Source organism: Toxorhynchites rutilus, chromosome 2, assembly GCF_029784135.1.
Source record: "Toxorhynchites rutilus septentrionalis strain SRP chromosome 2, ASM2978413v1, whole genome shotgun sequence".
NCBI classification, from domain to species: Eukaryota; Metazoa; Arthropoda; class Insecta; order Diptera; family Culicidae; genus Toxorhynchites; species Toxorhynchites rutilus.
In genome coordinates, this window is record NC_073745.1 from 280,641,688 (window position 1) to 280,658,137 (window position 16,450).

The following is a 16,450-nucleotide window of genomic DNA, read 5'->3' on the forward strand; positions in this document are numbered from 1 at the left end:
CTGTGACAGAAGAATAAATTGGGTACCCCAGAATTTGTTAAATTGTTGAATTTATTGAAGAAACAACGAAGATGTTTTTTTTGACGTAGAACTACGTCTTTCATTAAGGGTGCCAAATCAGAAAACAGGTCACGTTTTTATGAAATAAAGTTAACGTTAGCAACTATTTTTGCCGCGAACGGATTTTGGTGATTTACATACCAAACGAATCGGAAATTCGTTTGATATGCTATACATTACAATCCCATAGTTTGTATATGAATTAAATTGATGAAAATTGGAAGCATTCCCATTTCCTCATACATTTGTTTTGTGCGTTTGTGTGCTTTCCCGAACAGAGCTGTCAATAACGAGCAACGAAGGGGAAATCGTAAGAGCAAAGTCTCCGTGAACAATGGAAAAGAATAAAAACGATGGGTAATAATTGCCTAGAGTATAAACAGTGGATCTCGCAGAGGCAAACTTTCATTCTTCGTGAGAAAACTGGTCGAATTCTTCGTTGTTGGTCGAGCTGGACGGCAAGGGATCGAATGCTTTTATCAAGGCCAGGGCCTAACAATTTCACTTCAATTAGAACATCGTCACTCAATAATGTGTCTATCGCTTCTCAGAACAGAACCAGAACCATGCAGGCTATAAATATATCTATTCTCTTTTCACGCACAATAAGAAAAATATCTCGTCTCTTTCGTACATATTCCTTTCATTTCACGTTGATTCCTTTCATTCTGCAAACAAAAGCGACGTTAGAAATCGTCACTTAGAAATTAATTTGAAGCATCCATGTATTCTGGCAGTTTGTATAGAAATGAATGTTTCCTTGTTGCATTCGAAACTTATTAACTGAAACTAATGAAAACGGTGCAGTGAGTGTTGTGTAGTATGCCTGCAGGAGTAATTATTTACCGGCGCTAGTTGTCAGTGTGAAATTAGTGATGAAACGGATAGTGGTTTGGTCGGATACTGGATACCGATCAGCTTCGAGTCCGGATAGCCGAGTATTCGACAGCCCGATGTTTGTGTTTGTGCTTGTTTGTGTGCGTGCACGTGTATTTGTGTGGGTGTTTGTGTATGTTCGCGCGTTTTTTAGGTGTTTGCGTGCGTGTGTGCGCGTGCGTTTGGGCGTGTTTTTTTGCTTGCATGCAGGTGTGCGCTTTTTTATGCGCGGGCATGTGTAGGCGTGTTTGCGCGCATTTGTGCGTGTTTGTGTGCGCGTGTGTACGTGCGTTTACGCGTGTTTTTTTCTTGCTTGTGTGCAGGTGTGCGCCTTTTTTTGTGTATGGGCATGTGTGGGTGTGTGTGCGTACGCGTGCACGTATTTGTGTGTATTTGTGTGCGTGTGTGCACGTGCGTGCTCGATTCTTTCCGCGCGTGCGTCTGGGCGTGTGCACGTTTGTGCGCGTGTATGTGCGTTTGTGCGCACCTGTGCGTCCATTTGTATGTTTGTGTGCGCTCGCGTTTTTGTGCACATGTTTGTGCATGTTTACGCGTGTGTGTGCGTGTTTGTGCACCCAATGGTATGTGCGTGCGCGTGCTTCCGGCGTTGTGTATGCGTTTGTGCGTGCGCTCACAATTCTGCGTGGGCACGCTGAAAGCGCAGACCTAGTCGAAAATCGCGTAATTTCGAGCAAATCGTGTAAAAAAAATCTGTACGCTTCGAATCTGGCGTTGTCCTCGTCCCACGATGGGTCCCAAATGGCGACGATGGTGGATGAAGGTGATACGGCTGGCGGAATATCACGATGGATGGTGGAAGGTGGAAATACGTTTCGGGAGCGCAAATAAAAACGTCCGCACTCTTTCACTTATAACTCGCTTATATTCTGGTAGGAAAAACTGGCACAAGGCCAGTGAAAAAACCTACTTCGTTTCGTGAACATGTGTTGTGTGTTTTTAGTATCAATTTTGTGTGTGTATGAGTGTGTACGTTTTCGTGCAGTTTTTGACGTCTATGTTCGTTGCAACATGACGTGTTGCCAGTGTTGCTGTTGCGTGTTATATTAGCGTGTGTGAGTAGTGTAGTGTATTATTATGTATACATTTCATTTTAATTTACATTTCATTTCTTAATTTCATTTCATTTTAATTCGTTTATGTGGAGTAATCGTAGTAATCGTTGCTGTCGTCATCGGTTGTTCGTCACAAGGAGGCTTACTGTCATACGGTGGATGATTGCGATCGAACAAAATCCGTAATTTCAAGCAAATCGCATAAAAAAATCGCGTAATTTTGAGCGAATAGCGTAAAAAATATCATGCAAAAAACGCATAAAAAAGGATCCAGCGTACTTGCAAATAACATGCTTCTTCGTAACATGGAATACATGTTTGATACAGGAAATATAATAAAATGAAGACAGCTCAAATCGGACTATTCTTTTCACCCTTAGAGAGGGTGAAAAACTTGAGAAAGGAATAGTCCGATCTGTGCCGTCTTTCATTTTATTATATTTTCTGTAACAAACATGTATTCCAAATAACAGAGAAACATGTTATTTACAAGTGATTGAAGAATTTTGAACACGGTCCGCGACGATCCATTTTGGTAAAATAAAACTTACGTTTGAAAGCAGCAAGCATCCTCTAACATGCGAAATGAAAATAAATATAACCCGTTCAAGCAGTTTTAATCGTCAGTGAAAGCTTCTGCTTTTATACTTGTAAGAGAACGAAAGAGGAAAGGAACGAAACAAAAGAATCAATGTTACTGTATGCGTAGAGAATATTTCGTTTCCACTTCACCCCGATACACTGAAATTAATCCACCGAAAATGACTGTAGTGGAAGTGAGAGTTGTATGAATAAAATTCAATCACATTTATTAGCTTCGAAAATAACTAGCCCTGATCAAGGCAATGGGGGTGGAGGAGTAATATGATGGATAAAGTAAAATTTTCCAAGGGCCTTTTCAGAGTTTAGAGTCTCAAGCAAGGATGGACCGCAAACTTTCAGTATCTTTCTGTATTCAAATCAATGAATATCCCTTGTTCTTCCTTGTTTTGCGTCATCACATGTCTTCGTTTCGGATTGAGCTGTGGACGCGACCAAATTACTCACTCGTTGATGTCTCTGGCATTGCAATCATTGCATCAAACTGACGCCATTGCATTGAGGTTCTGAGCTACACAATTGTGTGAAGAATCATCAAGCTAGGCTATCGTCAGCTCACCAAGAAAATAAATGTTCTGGAATTTTGTAAGTGATTTGGTTTCGCATGACGGTAGGAAAACAGCTAGGCTAATCTATACTGGCAATAGTAACCGCTAGGGCTTTTGTTGAGAAGAGCGCAAAACGGAGATAAGTGTTTGTATATTCAGTTGCTTCAAGCCATCGATATATGGATATTTGTGTGCTTACGTGCGTGCTTCATAACCCGTACGTAAAAATAGTGCATCTTCGCTATGCTGAAACCCCATTTGTATCTGCTCCCGTGTGCATTGGCCCTGTAACGATGAGACAATCGCCTAATTTTTTTTTTTTGCTATGATTGACGATTGTTTTGTGTTGCAAATTATGCAGTCGTAATGATAAATATAAACAAGGAGGGGAGATACCGGGGGGAAATATTTACGCTAGGGTATTAGTAATGAATCTCTGCTGAGACAAATATTCAGACTTTTTCCAACCAGTTAACATTGTTTGTTTTCTGTCGTCAATCAGTGAACTGACGCTATGATGAAGCAGGTGTTAAGGTTGTCCACCAAAAAATTATTTGGGGAATACCAAGTTATTCAATAAGTTATATTAAGTTATTATTTATTTAGGCTCACGTGCCAGTTGCAAAACTGCTTTCAACTAGGATTGCATTTGCGATAATCTTGATCATAATGAAGCAGTGCTACTCTTTTCGATGTTGTTGAGATTAGCAGATAGAGTTTATTTCGTTTATTTAGTCACAAAGAAAGTAAATGTCGTTCTGGAATTTTGTATGTAATTTGGTTTCGCTTGCCAGTAGCCAAACTGTCTCCATTAAGGATGACAGCTGCGCTTATCTCGAGCATGTATTGTTCGGCGAGCACAATAATGAATCATCAAACAGTTATCGTCAAATGATTATACAATAAAAAAAAACATTTCAGGGCGACCAAACTGGTAGAATGGTTATTTTAAAATTTTCGTAGCATTATAAAACAATATCCGCAGTTATAAACAAGCGACTTGAATTAAACCACAGCATAGTTCTACGTCAACAATGTCTTGAACACAACCTCCTATTATTTTTTTTATTATTGATATTTAATTAAAACATTATCTAAATTTAGGGTGTTATCGTGAGAATTAGCAAAATTAATTTGGCACCATGGATGTTCGGTATCGGCGTTGATGTTCCTATTCGGTCGGGCTTTACAAACAACCTTTTGCGTTTTGGATTGTCGTTGTGAATTCATTTTCATACCCGGTAACGATTCGCTGCAAAAATAGACTTCCTTTTGTGCTGTTTAAACAATTTTTCTGACATGAAAAATAAACATCTCTCGCTTCCACTTCTTATGGAAGATAATTTACTCGCTTTTGGATGTATCCAGCAACTTTGAGTCGTTTAGTAAAAGCTTGTTGATTTACTTCCAATTATTCTGCAAGCTCTTCTTACGTTTGACACGAATCTTCGAATTCGAATTGATCCGGACGCTTTATGCTTCAACGCTAAAATCACATTTAAATCTTCCAAACCATTCCCTACCAAATCTATCCGATTCCACACGCCTTTTTCCACAAACATTCTATGCCCTACCGCTGCATTGTTCTTCCAATGGTAACAAAAGGAACCATAACTTCCCACAAATGGTGCTTATTTGCAACGAAGCTGGACATTTTCAACGAAGTAAAAATTAAACTTGTTGTGCAAAACTTAAAAATATGTAAACAATATTTGGTGGACAGATGTGAACACTTCATGATTCATAAAAAAAAATAGCTGTCGCCGTCAACTATTTATAGCACCTTGAGCCATCTCGTGGAAACGGGACGAATTGATTTGCAAACCCAATATTTCAACTGATCAATCTTGCACTTCGAGCAAAACTAATTCGAAGTGTGCTCCCCAAATCTTTCAAGTTTAATGGCAGTTTGAGTTATCCTGATGATACGTGTTTCTGAAACGGTAACAAGATGAGAGACGGATTTCCATAAACTTGAACAGACTCTTTATTATAGATAGAGTTGTTAAATTTTCCCGTTTTTTTATAATTATGTATAACTTTCACCATTTATAAATTTGTAAGGGAGATGCTGAGCGTGCCTTTAAAATCGCCGACTTTTGCGCCATAGGACCAATGTCCTCTGTCGGGATTCGGATTGATCATTGCCCGGACTAGCGTGTACCGTAGGCCTCGCTACAGTATCCTCCTTCAAATTGCTGCTTGCCACACTTCCCAATTTGCCTACGAGAATTTCGAAAAGTTTCTCTGTCGTTTTGAGGAAACCAATCTTTCTCTCTAACCGAAACTGAATAAGAAAATTTTACTAATTTTTAAAATGAACCGCCAATATTTCGATAAAAAATTAACCAAATCCATTCCAGAATTTTTCCGAATGTTTGTTTCTTATTTTCGTCAAAACACCTAACTCTTTTTTCCGAACAATTCCAAATTTCTTGTGACGTCACTCTTTACTTTACGTGTTTCCCTAACTCTGTGACTCTCCTACTAACACAATATTTTGTCCCTACTAATTGGTGTCGTTTTACGTGTAACTGTGGTGGTGGTCCGTTATATAGCGTTCTGTTTCAGGGTACTCACTTTCATTGATTTGTATACCGAAATCTTCGAAGGTGAAAACTGAAGACCGACTCTACTCTCAGTAGCTTCGCTTCGACTAGAACTGCTCCGACAGTCGCTCACAACAAAAAGTGACTTGACTAGAAAATGAATTGACTAGCGTTGACTAGCGAGGATGACTGGTGAACTAGTCCAGTCAGTGGTTATTTTAACTGACTCGACTAACGAATACAAATATGCCTCTTCATTCAACTGACTTCAATACACATTTCTACTCCCCCAGTAACGAAATTTATACCAGCGTACGCAATCTTATTTTTACGTCCATACAAAGAGGAACGAAAACATGATTTCTGATGCAAAAAAGAAGTTACCCTATCAATAGACGATTTATTGTCTACCCATCGTGAACTCAAACAAACGAACTTATACATTTATCAAGTATGCTCTAAAGGTCCCCGCGTTAGTATTAGCGTGCAAAACAGCGTACACACACTGCACGCTGTTTTATACGTTTGAGTAATTTTCGTGTATGATACAATAGAATCTAGCTCACCTGTAGCGTGCGTCGAACCACGTTGAACTCAAAAATCGATACATGCACACGTACATGGGAGAGAAAAAGAGAGGAACGAATTCGTTTTGGGGGAACTCACTTCAAAATGCAATGAGGAAAATTTGACTGGGAAGAATGAAATGATATAGTCGAGTCGGTAGAGGGAGATAGCGACTAACCGCCCGACTGACTGTGCAGTCGTTTTGGCGGAGAAACTGCGTGAAGGAGCCAAAAGTCAGATAGTCAGCTGACTATCCTCAGTTGACTATAAAGGTAATATTATATTATCAGGCACGTAGCGTAACCGGCACGGCACGTTTCATGCAAGACAAATATTATTGCGTGTGTTTCAAATGTGTATGCGTATATATAGCGGAACGGCTCCGGGCATACACAGCACGCTTCAGACAAATGCATGAAGGAATTCTCGAAAAGAATATTTTGCCGGTGCCGGGCACGAACTACATGGGCGAGTAGTATCATACATACAAACCCAACGTCGAAGTTCGTGGTGTGGGTGCGTTCGTCGCTCTTCGGTACGACATCGGTTCAATCACCAGTAGCATTTCTCCGCTCCGTCTGCGCTGCCGGTCCGTACAGAGAAGTTGCTATGCCTGATGATATGAATACATCGTGTATTTGTCTGCCGGTGTCGGTACGTGCCGTTTACGCTACGTGCCTGATAATATAAAACGGCCTTAACTATGCAGAGCCCTGCCGGTATGTGCTCACCCGTGCAGCAACGGTGGGGTTCACCAATTGATGGAGCCGCGTGATGATTCTCACCGCTCAGACACCGAACCTCTCACTGACGTGAGTTTCGGTAAATCTCGCTGGCGTTGGTGGATTTCCCCGTCCTGAGCGAACCGTGTTGGAGTAGAGTTGCGTGTAACGTACGACTCACACGGGGCCGAGCTTTCTTCCCGATGACCAACGCACTCCAGAATGATCTATAGTGGTCCGCAACCACGACCACGACCACTCCGAGGGATTTACCGTAGCACCAAGATCTCACAGCGATGACTGATCGCCGGAACACAAGCGCAGTCCAGACAAGGACTCGGGCTCGAAAATGTAACCTGTACACGGAGTCACCAATGCTGTAGAAATTGCCTTTCATTATTATAAAATCATCAAACCAATTTTTCTTTAATAAAAATTCACCTCCGTTTTACTGGGTGCGAAGCACACTGCTGCACTAACTTTTAATTATGCTTATTGATTGTACTCAATTGTACAATTGTCCTAAATAAAATTTAACACTATGAACAAAAGCTTCTTTTATAGTAAACAATAAACTCACTTCTACTTGATTTGATTATTCGCACAACTCACGATTTGTTAATATTTTTATTCAAATCACTCTGAAAATATCTGGAAATAATCAAAACTTAATACTCGAAACGCTTTGAAACTATTTTTACTGTTACTTTAAAGAAATACTCAAAATAATGTGCTTTAATAATAATGCTTTTCACCAAAATTTAACTTTTTCGCTCGGCGGCTCAGAATGGAAAGGTCGATTCCTCGGTGCTTTCCGATTACAAAAGCTTTCGAATCTTCTAGTAAAAATTTCTTGATTGATTATTCTGAGCGTCTGATTCTATTCGTGGTCTGGTCTGGTGGTGGTATCTATCATTAGGCGTAACTCAATTCAAATTTTCACGAAACGACCTACTCCTTTCATGTTCAGTGACTCTCGTTCAGTGTCTCTTCTGAATTCCGCTATGTCCAGAAAGCGGTTTACTGAGGTATCTTTTATGGATCTATTGTTACCTCTAAAATACTGTGATTCAGCTATATAATATGTAACCTGTGATTTACGTTTAGTGAGATTTAGTTTAAGAATTCTTTTTAATTTCAGTTTTACCTAATATTCACCAAACCGTACTAATAGTTTTAACTTACTTTTAGCTTAGTATTAAGCTTTTAGTAATAAAGAAAAGATCAAAGGAATGCGAATGGAGTTCTAGAATTTTTGTGATGAATGTTATCCTTATTTTGTCCTATTGTACTCGTTTTTCATTTGTCCGTGTCAGTGGCGACGAGTTTAGGTAGGGGCTCAAAACAGTAACGGAGGCGTGTTTAGAGGAGATGTGTCTAAAACGCGCCTACCGGGCAATTTGACCCGCCTGATTTTCTCGTTAACCAGCAAGAATAGAAATGCAATGGATATAGGCAATCGTGCTAGTCAATGATAGAATCCTACCATGCAAGTTTTACATTTGTAACATGCTTTAAAAAAATAAGAAAAATAATTTTCTTTGGAAGCGATTTTCGATGTAATTTTCTACATCATTTCTATAAGGTTTTTGTTGCTTGAAACCGATTCAGAAGCGATAACTGTGGGTAATATCTATTGAGTCGAGTTCCCAGTGAATATCTCAGATGAAGAAAATGGTATGCAAGGGTTGATTTCCTCCTCAATTTGATATTTTCCGCATCAGCTTGCCATCGGGCAGTATGGCATATCCTCGATCGGGGCAATTTGCTCGCTTTCGGCCGTAAACATTCTCACGAAAGAAATAGCTTGTATGTGAGGGATGCCAGATGATTTTCTCAAATATCTCTGCATGGCACGAATGCCTTCAAATGTAATCATAATGAACAAAAATGAGCAAACCATCACGATATTTCTAAGGGTGCTCATAACTGTTTGACCGAAGCCAAATATTTGCCTCTTTTTGACAGATAAAATTTGGTCAACGTGTACTGATCAAATATATTCTACACAAAACACGACAAGCAAAAATTCAATTATTGGATGCCTAAAATATGTTTTCAGTCTGTTCTTCGAACCTGTCGGTACATGTTTAGGTTACCTTGAATATTTCAGTTGATTTTTTCCATGTTCGGTGTTTGATATTGTTTACTACTGTTGAAAATTGAAGAGTGGCAAACAAAATAGTGTTTGTACAAATATCAAATCAAACCTTATTTGTCAAAAAATAACAAATATTTGACCTCCGGGCAAACAGTGTACGGCCACCTTAAATCATGTTCGATAAATCACACAAACAATTGTTTTCACATAGGGTAAATGATCTTGGTTTGTCCAATTTGGGGTGTTTTTACGCAACTAGTAAATGCAAATCGATTTTTCTTCATGAAAATCACACATAATCGATACGAGTTTGGGTTTGTTGAAAAGTCCCAATTCTCTAGTTGCTAATACTACCATAAGGTGTTGAAATTATTATTTTTTTTATGTTTTTTAACGATTTTCCTTAAAGAAGAATTATGATCATGGTTTAACCACCTCTGATCATGGTTTGCCCAAAAAAATGGTCATGGTTTGTCCGGTTTTAGAAATCTCCATTTTTGAAAGAAAACATTCGAATTCACAATTAGATGTTGCATTTATCATTGCTTGAGTTTACTGTCATCATATTGATTCATTCATAATTTAGGCTTTCTTCAGAATATTGCCTTTTCTTGGGCATTTTAGAAGTGTTCACCTCAACACCATCAACAAAGAAAAACCATAATTCTGCTATGCGCGAAGCACACCATAAACAAACATAAACAAACTGCAGCGCGCCAAGCGGTTGCCATAAAAATCATGTGGACAAAACAACATTATTAAATTGGACAACTCATGATCAGAATTGAGTTCATCAAAATGCGTTAATTTAATGGTTTAGCTATGTAAATCCGATAAAAATGGTGAGCAAGCATGATGTTTACAATATTTATAAGTGTTGTAATCCAGAAAAGGTCTGAATACGTGCCAAATAATCATCTGGTGATCGATTAAAAGTTAGCTCGAATTAAGGGCGCATTGACACAAATAGAAGGTGTATTTGATAATCCTTTAAAACATGTGATTTCGTAAAAATATACTATCAAACTACTATAAATCATGTAAAAGGAAATTTCATTTATATGTTTCGAAACATTCGAAGGCCTTATTTGACACAGGAGCGCTGAATTAGAGCATTCGAAAAAGTGGGCAAACCATGATCATATTTTCGACTGGACAAACCAAGATCATTTACCCTACATTGAAATGACCTCAGTATGTTTTCACAAAACTAAATGTCTTCAAAACGAAAACATGTCTTCACATCTGGCATCTATATTATGTGCTCAGAGAATGCAGGAGAACAAGAGCGCTGACTGGAGAATTAATGCACGAATAGTGGGAGAACACGCTCACCGGAGGAACGGTTTCTTCTCTTCGCTGGTGGGCATGAAGGGAATAGATTGATGGAATCCCCATTCATACAAGCTGTTTCTCTGAGCTTTATAGTCTCTGAGAGAAACAACTCATGGGCATATCATACAGGGATGGTAAAAAATCACATTCAACGATCAATGAATAAGTATATCCCTCTAGTCGGGTGTTTTTAAATCACCCCGGCAGGCGATGCTCTTTTATTCTTCATATGTACACAGAGAGAATACTTGGAACGGTGAGCTACCAAGATCTCAAAAAAGCAATATGAAAGCGGAATCCACACTGTTTGCACTCTCGAAGCATTACTTCTACTACTCAAGTTTTATCGTTAGTGCAAGCCACAAACGATTAATCCCATTCCATAGAGCGGATGATGAGTTCTTGATCGTAAAGTGTACAAGAGACGATCAACTGAAATCTTACGACACTCATCGAGGAATTTTTAATTCTCTATTGCACTGACCGCAGTGAGTGGCTGACTCAGTCTCGTGTCGATTTTATTTTGCTGTCGTCTCCCGCCCTATAAACAGCAGACGGGTAATGGATGCAATTGATTAATTTTATTACCAGCAGATTTGGGCGAATCTTATCCCGCCCAAAATCGTTTTTTAGATTCCAATAATTCTGAACATTCACATTTCTCTCCAAATAATTTTTCCAATAGTAATTCAATTAGTGACTTCACGAAACACCTTTCGAATTCGATTGAATTTCAGGCCCTTTTTTATTTTGTAGATGAAACGGATTACATATTTGATTAATTCAATTCTGTGTGGTTACGTTCTTCGCTGCGAATAAATGTAATGAATTAGTATGGACGTATCTTATTCATATATCGTGGACTTCCAACATATGTGGCAGTAGATTTATCGAACGACTAATGTTTTTTTTTATATCCCTACAAACTTGTTGCATCTCTCAAGTGTACATACTGCTTTGACCGCAGATTTGCATGATTGAATCTGGTTAATTTCAGGTATTCAGTCTTCATATTAGGTCGTATGAATAAAAACAAAACTCAGCTTTACTTTACTTGAATCACACATTCGAGCAGTGGCATTAAGTATTTACTACGTTTGGTATGAATAAAACTGGCAACTGAGTATGAACTTTTCGAAAATGGAAGTTTACTTGATTTCGTATGAATAAAACAGCATTTATCAAGTATTTACTTTGTCATTATCAAGTATGCTCATGAGCGTACTTTGCTTCTGAAAACTCTTTTGTTTATCTTATGCGATTAATATTTTGTGCTGCTATCTTACATTTAAACAAGTGAAAAATGTATTATGATACGCCAAATATTCCTTTTCCGCTCGTTTGTGACATCGGTCCTTCATTTGAGAAAAATCGGGCTACCAAAACATACAAAATACGCAGAGAGGGAGATGACGACAATTTCAAGCAGTTGTACAGGTTTAGTCGCGAAAATGTAGGTTTCTTAGCAAGAACCTTTCTACCCAACTATGAGGAAACCAGAGGGGGAGCGTTGCAAAACATGCAAAAAATTAAATGTTTCCTGCGTTATGTGGGCGATCCCGGATTCCAGGTATGCTCTTCATTACTTACTCTGGCATTGCAAAAAAAACAGATATACGATTTTCTAGGTGGGAGTTGGTGAGGATTTGAGTCTACACCAAACGACCGTTTGCAAAACTGTCTGGAAAACGTGTCGAGCGATCGTTGAAAAATCCCACGAGTGGATTAAATTCCCATCAACGAAGGAAGAATTTGAACACGAAAAGAAATTATGGATCAAAAAGTACAAGTTCCCTTACTGCATAGGGGCTCTTGACTGCACTCATGTGCTCATAAAACGGCCACACCATTTTGCCGATGAATTCGTCAATCGTAAAGGATTGACGTCATTTAACGTTCAGGCAACGTGCAATGGACGAGAAATGTTCACGAGTGTGGAGTGTCGGTGGCCTGGTTCTGTCCACGATGCCAGAATATGGAGAAATTCCGCCATTCGTGAAATACTCTCCGACAACAACATCGATGCCGTTATGCTAGCAGATGAAGCATACCCTATAGCGCCTTGGCTAATGACGCCATTTAAAAACCTGTCATCTGCAGAACAGAGGTGCTACAACATTATGCATACTAGGGAAAGAGTGATAATCGAACGGGTATTCGGACAACCTAAACAACGATTTCCCATTTTGCAATCAAAAGTCCGCATATCAACGGAAAGAGTCCCACAGATGGTCGTTGCGTGCTTCGTGCTCCATAATGTGGCGAAGATAATAAATGATGAAGATTTCACGTTGCCGGAAGAGTCACTTCAGCCAAACTATGTACAGTTCAATGGGGGAGTCGATGATGGCAACTCTATTCGCCGAAGAGGACAACGTCGTCGAGATGCAATTGCGATGCACATTAAAATCAGTTATAATATAGAAAATATTCTGCCTTCAAAACATTATTAATTTAACTTCAATTTAAAAATATATACAAAAAAATATATACACTTTCAGATGATCATGTTCTCTTTGAGTTTTTTGATTTTCAGGACAGCAATTTCCTTTTTCAGAACCAACAGCTCCATTTCTTTTTGGTGTCGCTCTTCTTGGTTGGCTTACAATACATCCGTATAATCTTGTTGCTTTTTCAGGAACTTAAGTTGCTCCTCACACACTGTTTGTTGTGTTCTGCCACGTGTCTGGAATATAAAAAAAGAATTGAAAAACTTTAAAAGTTCTTTGAAGAACAATTTTAGGAGAGAAATGGGAATAAAAATGCCATTTTAACTGAGAGCGCATGAAAAGTAAAAGTAGAATTAAAATAAAACACATACCGATTTTTGATTTGTTTTTAGTGTTTGACAAGCTTGACTCGGCGCCAGAAACTCGTTCTGCAAGCTGTTGTAATCATAATCATCAGAAGAATCATGCTCCTCCTTCGGTGGATCCTTCCCCATTGCAATATTTTTGCTTCCTACTGCCAGACCATCTGTAAAAGTTATGATAAATGATAACATTTCATAAGTTTCAATATAATTGAAATAATTGAATAATTTTTACTTACACGGAACGCTGATCATGCTGGATTGTCAACACCCCCCAGCAGTCCATAAAACTTTTCTTGCGGTTGGTTGAGCACAATTTTAACGTTTTCCCTGTTATTATTCGGACTAGTTTCAGTCTAGCAATGCTTTGGTCAACTCAGAGTTACCAAGAGAAAATCATTTGGTTATGATGGGCGAGCATTAATAGTTAGTCGCAGTTTGCACAGATTGCGATCTGTGCAGTTTGCGATTAATCGTAAATCACATCATGCTCCCTTGTTTTCCATTCTTGATATTATACGTCTGCTGGGCCATTTAACACCGTATGATTGGAAATTTAGAATTTGGACGTCTTACAAAATAAAATTCGCAGCACTTTTGTTATTCAGTATCTAAAATACAGAACGATTACAGATGATTGAGGGTTAACTAATCTACGTACTGACGTAGGTGTTACCTTAAATTTGAAATGTTGTAGTGAAGCTCATTAAAGACTTCAATAGCAAAGGCTGTGTCAGTATTGCCCATGATAGCGTCTCGCAAGTGAATATATTCACCCTCACGTAGCTTGTTTTCATTTTGTCGTAGGGAAATAGGCATAGAAATGACACAAGTAATACTACGTTGGAACGGCGAAGTTCCTTTTGGAACGTTATTGCCATTTAAGAAGAAGAAGAACAAGACACTTGTTGTTTTAGAACTACTAGCTAGATAAAACTTTGTTCTGACCTTTGCATCGACCTTCGCATCGATGATCCTCCATCGAACTGTTTGCTTCATTAGACCACATAAAAATATAATGCAAGAGCATCTTCTATCTTACCACTACAGCATATTTTTTCGGTTTCGTTTTAGTCAGCTTAACAAGCAGTCGAAGTTTAGCTTAATTTTCATTTCAGTAGCCCATCATGTGTTGTACAAAAGCTGTTTTGTAGTTGAAGAGATGGTTCAAAGCGTTTCTCTGACACATTATCGAGGTAAATATCAATGTTTGATCTTTGGTCTGAGTAATCGTTTGTATGACGTAAAGTTCAGAGTATCGTTTTATGAGGCACTAAATGCTGTTGTTCGACCATTGTTCAACTAACTAGTTTTCATACAGCAAATGAAGTGGGTGCCCAGGAAGGCGGATTGTTTTATAATAGAAGAACCGCTAAGTTTCTTAATTTTTTTTTTCAAAAATAATGCTTTATTCTGCAAAAATGGTTACAAATTTAATATTCAAAGTATTGCCCATCGCTAGTCACAAATTTTCTTTTGGCAATTCACGGATCCCTTTGCGGAAATAATTGGACGGTTTGTCGACTAACCACGAATCGATCCAATTTTTGACTTCATCAAAATTGGAGAAGTGCTGCATGGCCATGGAACCGGTATGTTGCCCGACGTTTAGGAGTGTCGTAATGGACTCACCTTTCATCGCCAGTAACGATTCGATGCAAAAAACCCTTTCTTTTATGCCGTTGGAACAGTTGTTCGCACGAGAGAAACCGGCGTTCGACATCTCGTGGATTCAATTCATACGGCACCCAATGTCCTATCTTTCGGATCATTCCCATTCCTTTCAAGCGATCGGATATGGTTTACTGAGCTACTTCAAGTGTATCTGCATGTTCTTGTTGCGTTTGTGACGGAACTTGATCGAGTAAAGCCTACAATTCTTCATCTTCAAAACTTTCTTGGCGGTTCGGAACGTTCTTCGTCTTCCAAGTCAAAATTACCACTTTTAAACCCTGCAAACCCAGTCTGACACGTTCGCTCAGTTGGAACATGGTCACCATCAACTTCCACCAAAATGCGATGACTTTCCGCTGCTTTTATCTTCATATTGAGGTAATGAAATAACACTCCCCGCAAAAACACTCTCGCTGGTACGAAATTCGACATATTCGAAGTGGCAAAACTGTGTTGTTTACGCTTCAACGCTTTGACATATACTGAAAAAGACACACAATGACAGTAGCTTTCCAACGAATGTCTGAAAATTTGATTCACTGGAATAATAATCAAGTTACGCCATCTGTTGTGAAGCCGAAGAAACCACCTAATAGAAAACTTCATACGATGAATTTCACCGAGTATTACAACAGCATTTCCTCCTGAGTTCATAAACCGATTGGGTCACTGGAAGTCTTGGACGATGGTTACATTCATTTTGAGCCAACACACGAAAAATTTAATAAACACTGTTTTGAAAACTCCACTCCAATTCTTCACAAGCACAATTTGTTACTTTGATGAAAAAAAAAATAATTTCTTTGCATCGATTTCAAAAAGTACCAACAACAGGATTTTTATAGTGCTTTACAAAATCTGCTGTGTTTCTACAAATATCGCACTAAACTATAATGTTTGCAGGCAAATTTTTAGCCTAGAGTATTCCCTAAACATCTGTAAACCTTTAATATTGAAACGTTTAGTGATTTTTTCTAGCCGATTCTCCAAAATTTGGAGTAAATTTGCAAATCGCCAATCGTACCAGAAGTCTCTCAGAATGAACGATTCGAAACTTTCATTTTCAGGCGTTTGTAGGTACGAGGATTGCAAGGGATGATTATATTAATACGCATTTCCACATATAAACGCACTCCACAATCACAAACTCATAAAGATGAATGTTACGAATCGTTTATTCTAAGAGTACGCAGATCATATTTCTGGTATAATTTGCGATGAAGTACTCCTCTAATTAACTCCAAACTTTGATTGGCTAGAAAAAAGACTAAACATATCAGTATGATTCGATTTGCGGTGCATTGATTATTTATTGAATTATTCACCATCAAAGACGATTTCCTCCGACTTGCACTGTGATCACGCGTATTCTAGAGCTTGCCACTCAGAATGCATTCAAGGCGTGTTATTTGGCATAGAAATCTCAACTAATTACTAATAAAAATGACGCAAGTAATACTACGTTGAGCCGGCGAAGTTCCTCTAGGAACGTTAGTGCCATTGAAGAAGAAGAGACCATCAAAGACGAAGGAT

The 16,450-nt window shown here is 38.6% G+C and overlaps 1 protein-coding gene across 1 annotated transcript; it reads left to right on the plus strand.

The window, feature by feature from the left end:
• The first annotated feature begins 11,734 nt into the window (after positions 1–11,734).
• On the plus strand, positions 11,735–12,884 carry LOC129766926 (putative nuclease HARBI1). The gene is made up of 2 exons (XM_055767527.1): positions 11,735–12,001; positions 12,060–12,884. Exons 1-2 carry the CDS (start codon positions 11,735–11,737, stop codon positions 12,882–12,884), a joined length of 1,092 nt encoding a protein of 363 aa, XP_055623502.1.
• The last annotated feature ends 3,566 nt before the right edge of the window (positions 12,885–16,450 follow it).

Excerpts from the sequence above, each read along its gene's own strand:
- LOC129766926 (XM_055767527.1), top strand. The coding sequence starts at position 11,735 with ATGTATTATGATACGCCAAATATTCCTTTTCCGCTCGTTTGTGACATC. Across the intron at positions 12,002-12,059 it reads TGGGCGATCCCGGATTCCAG|GTGGGAGTTGGTGAGGATTT; the intron begins GTATGCTCTTCA and ends ACGATTTTCTAG.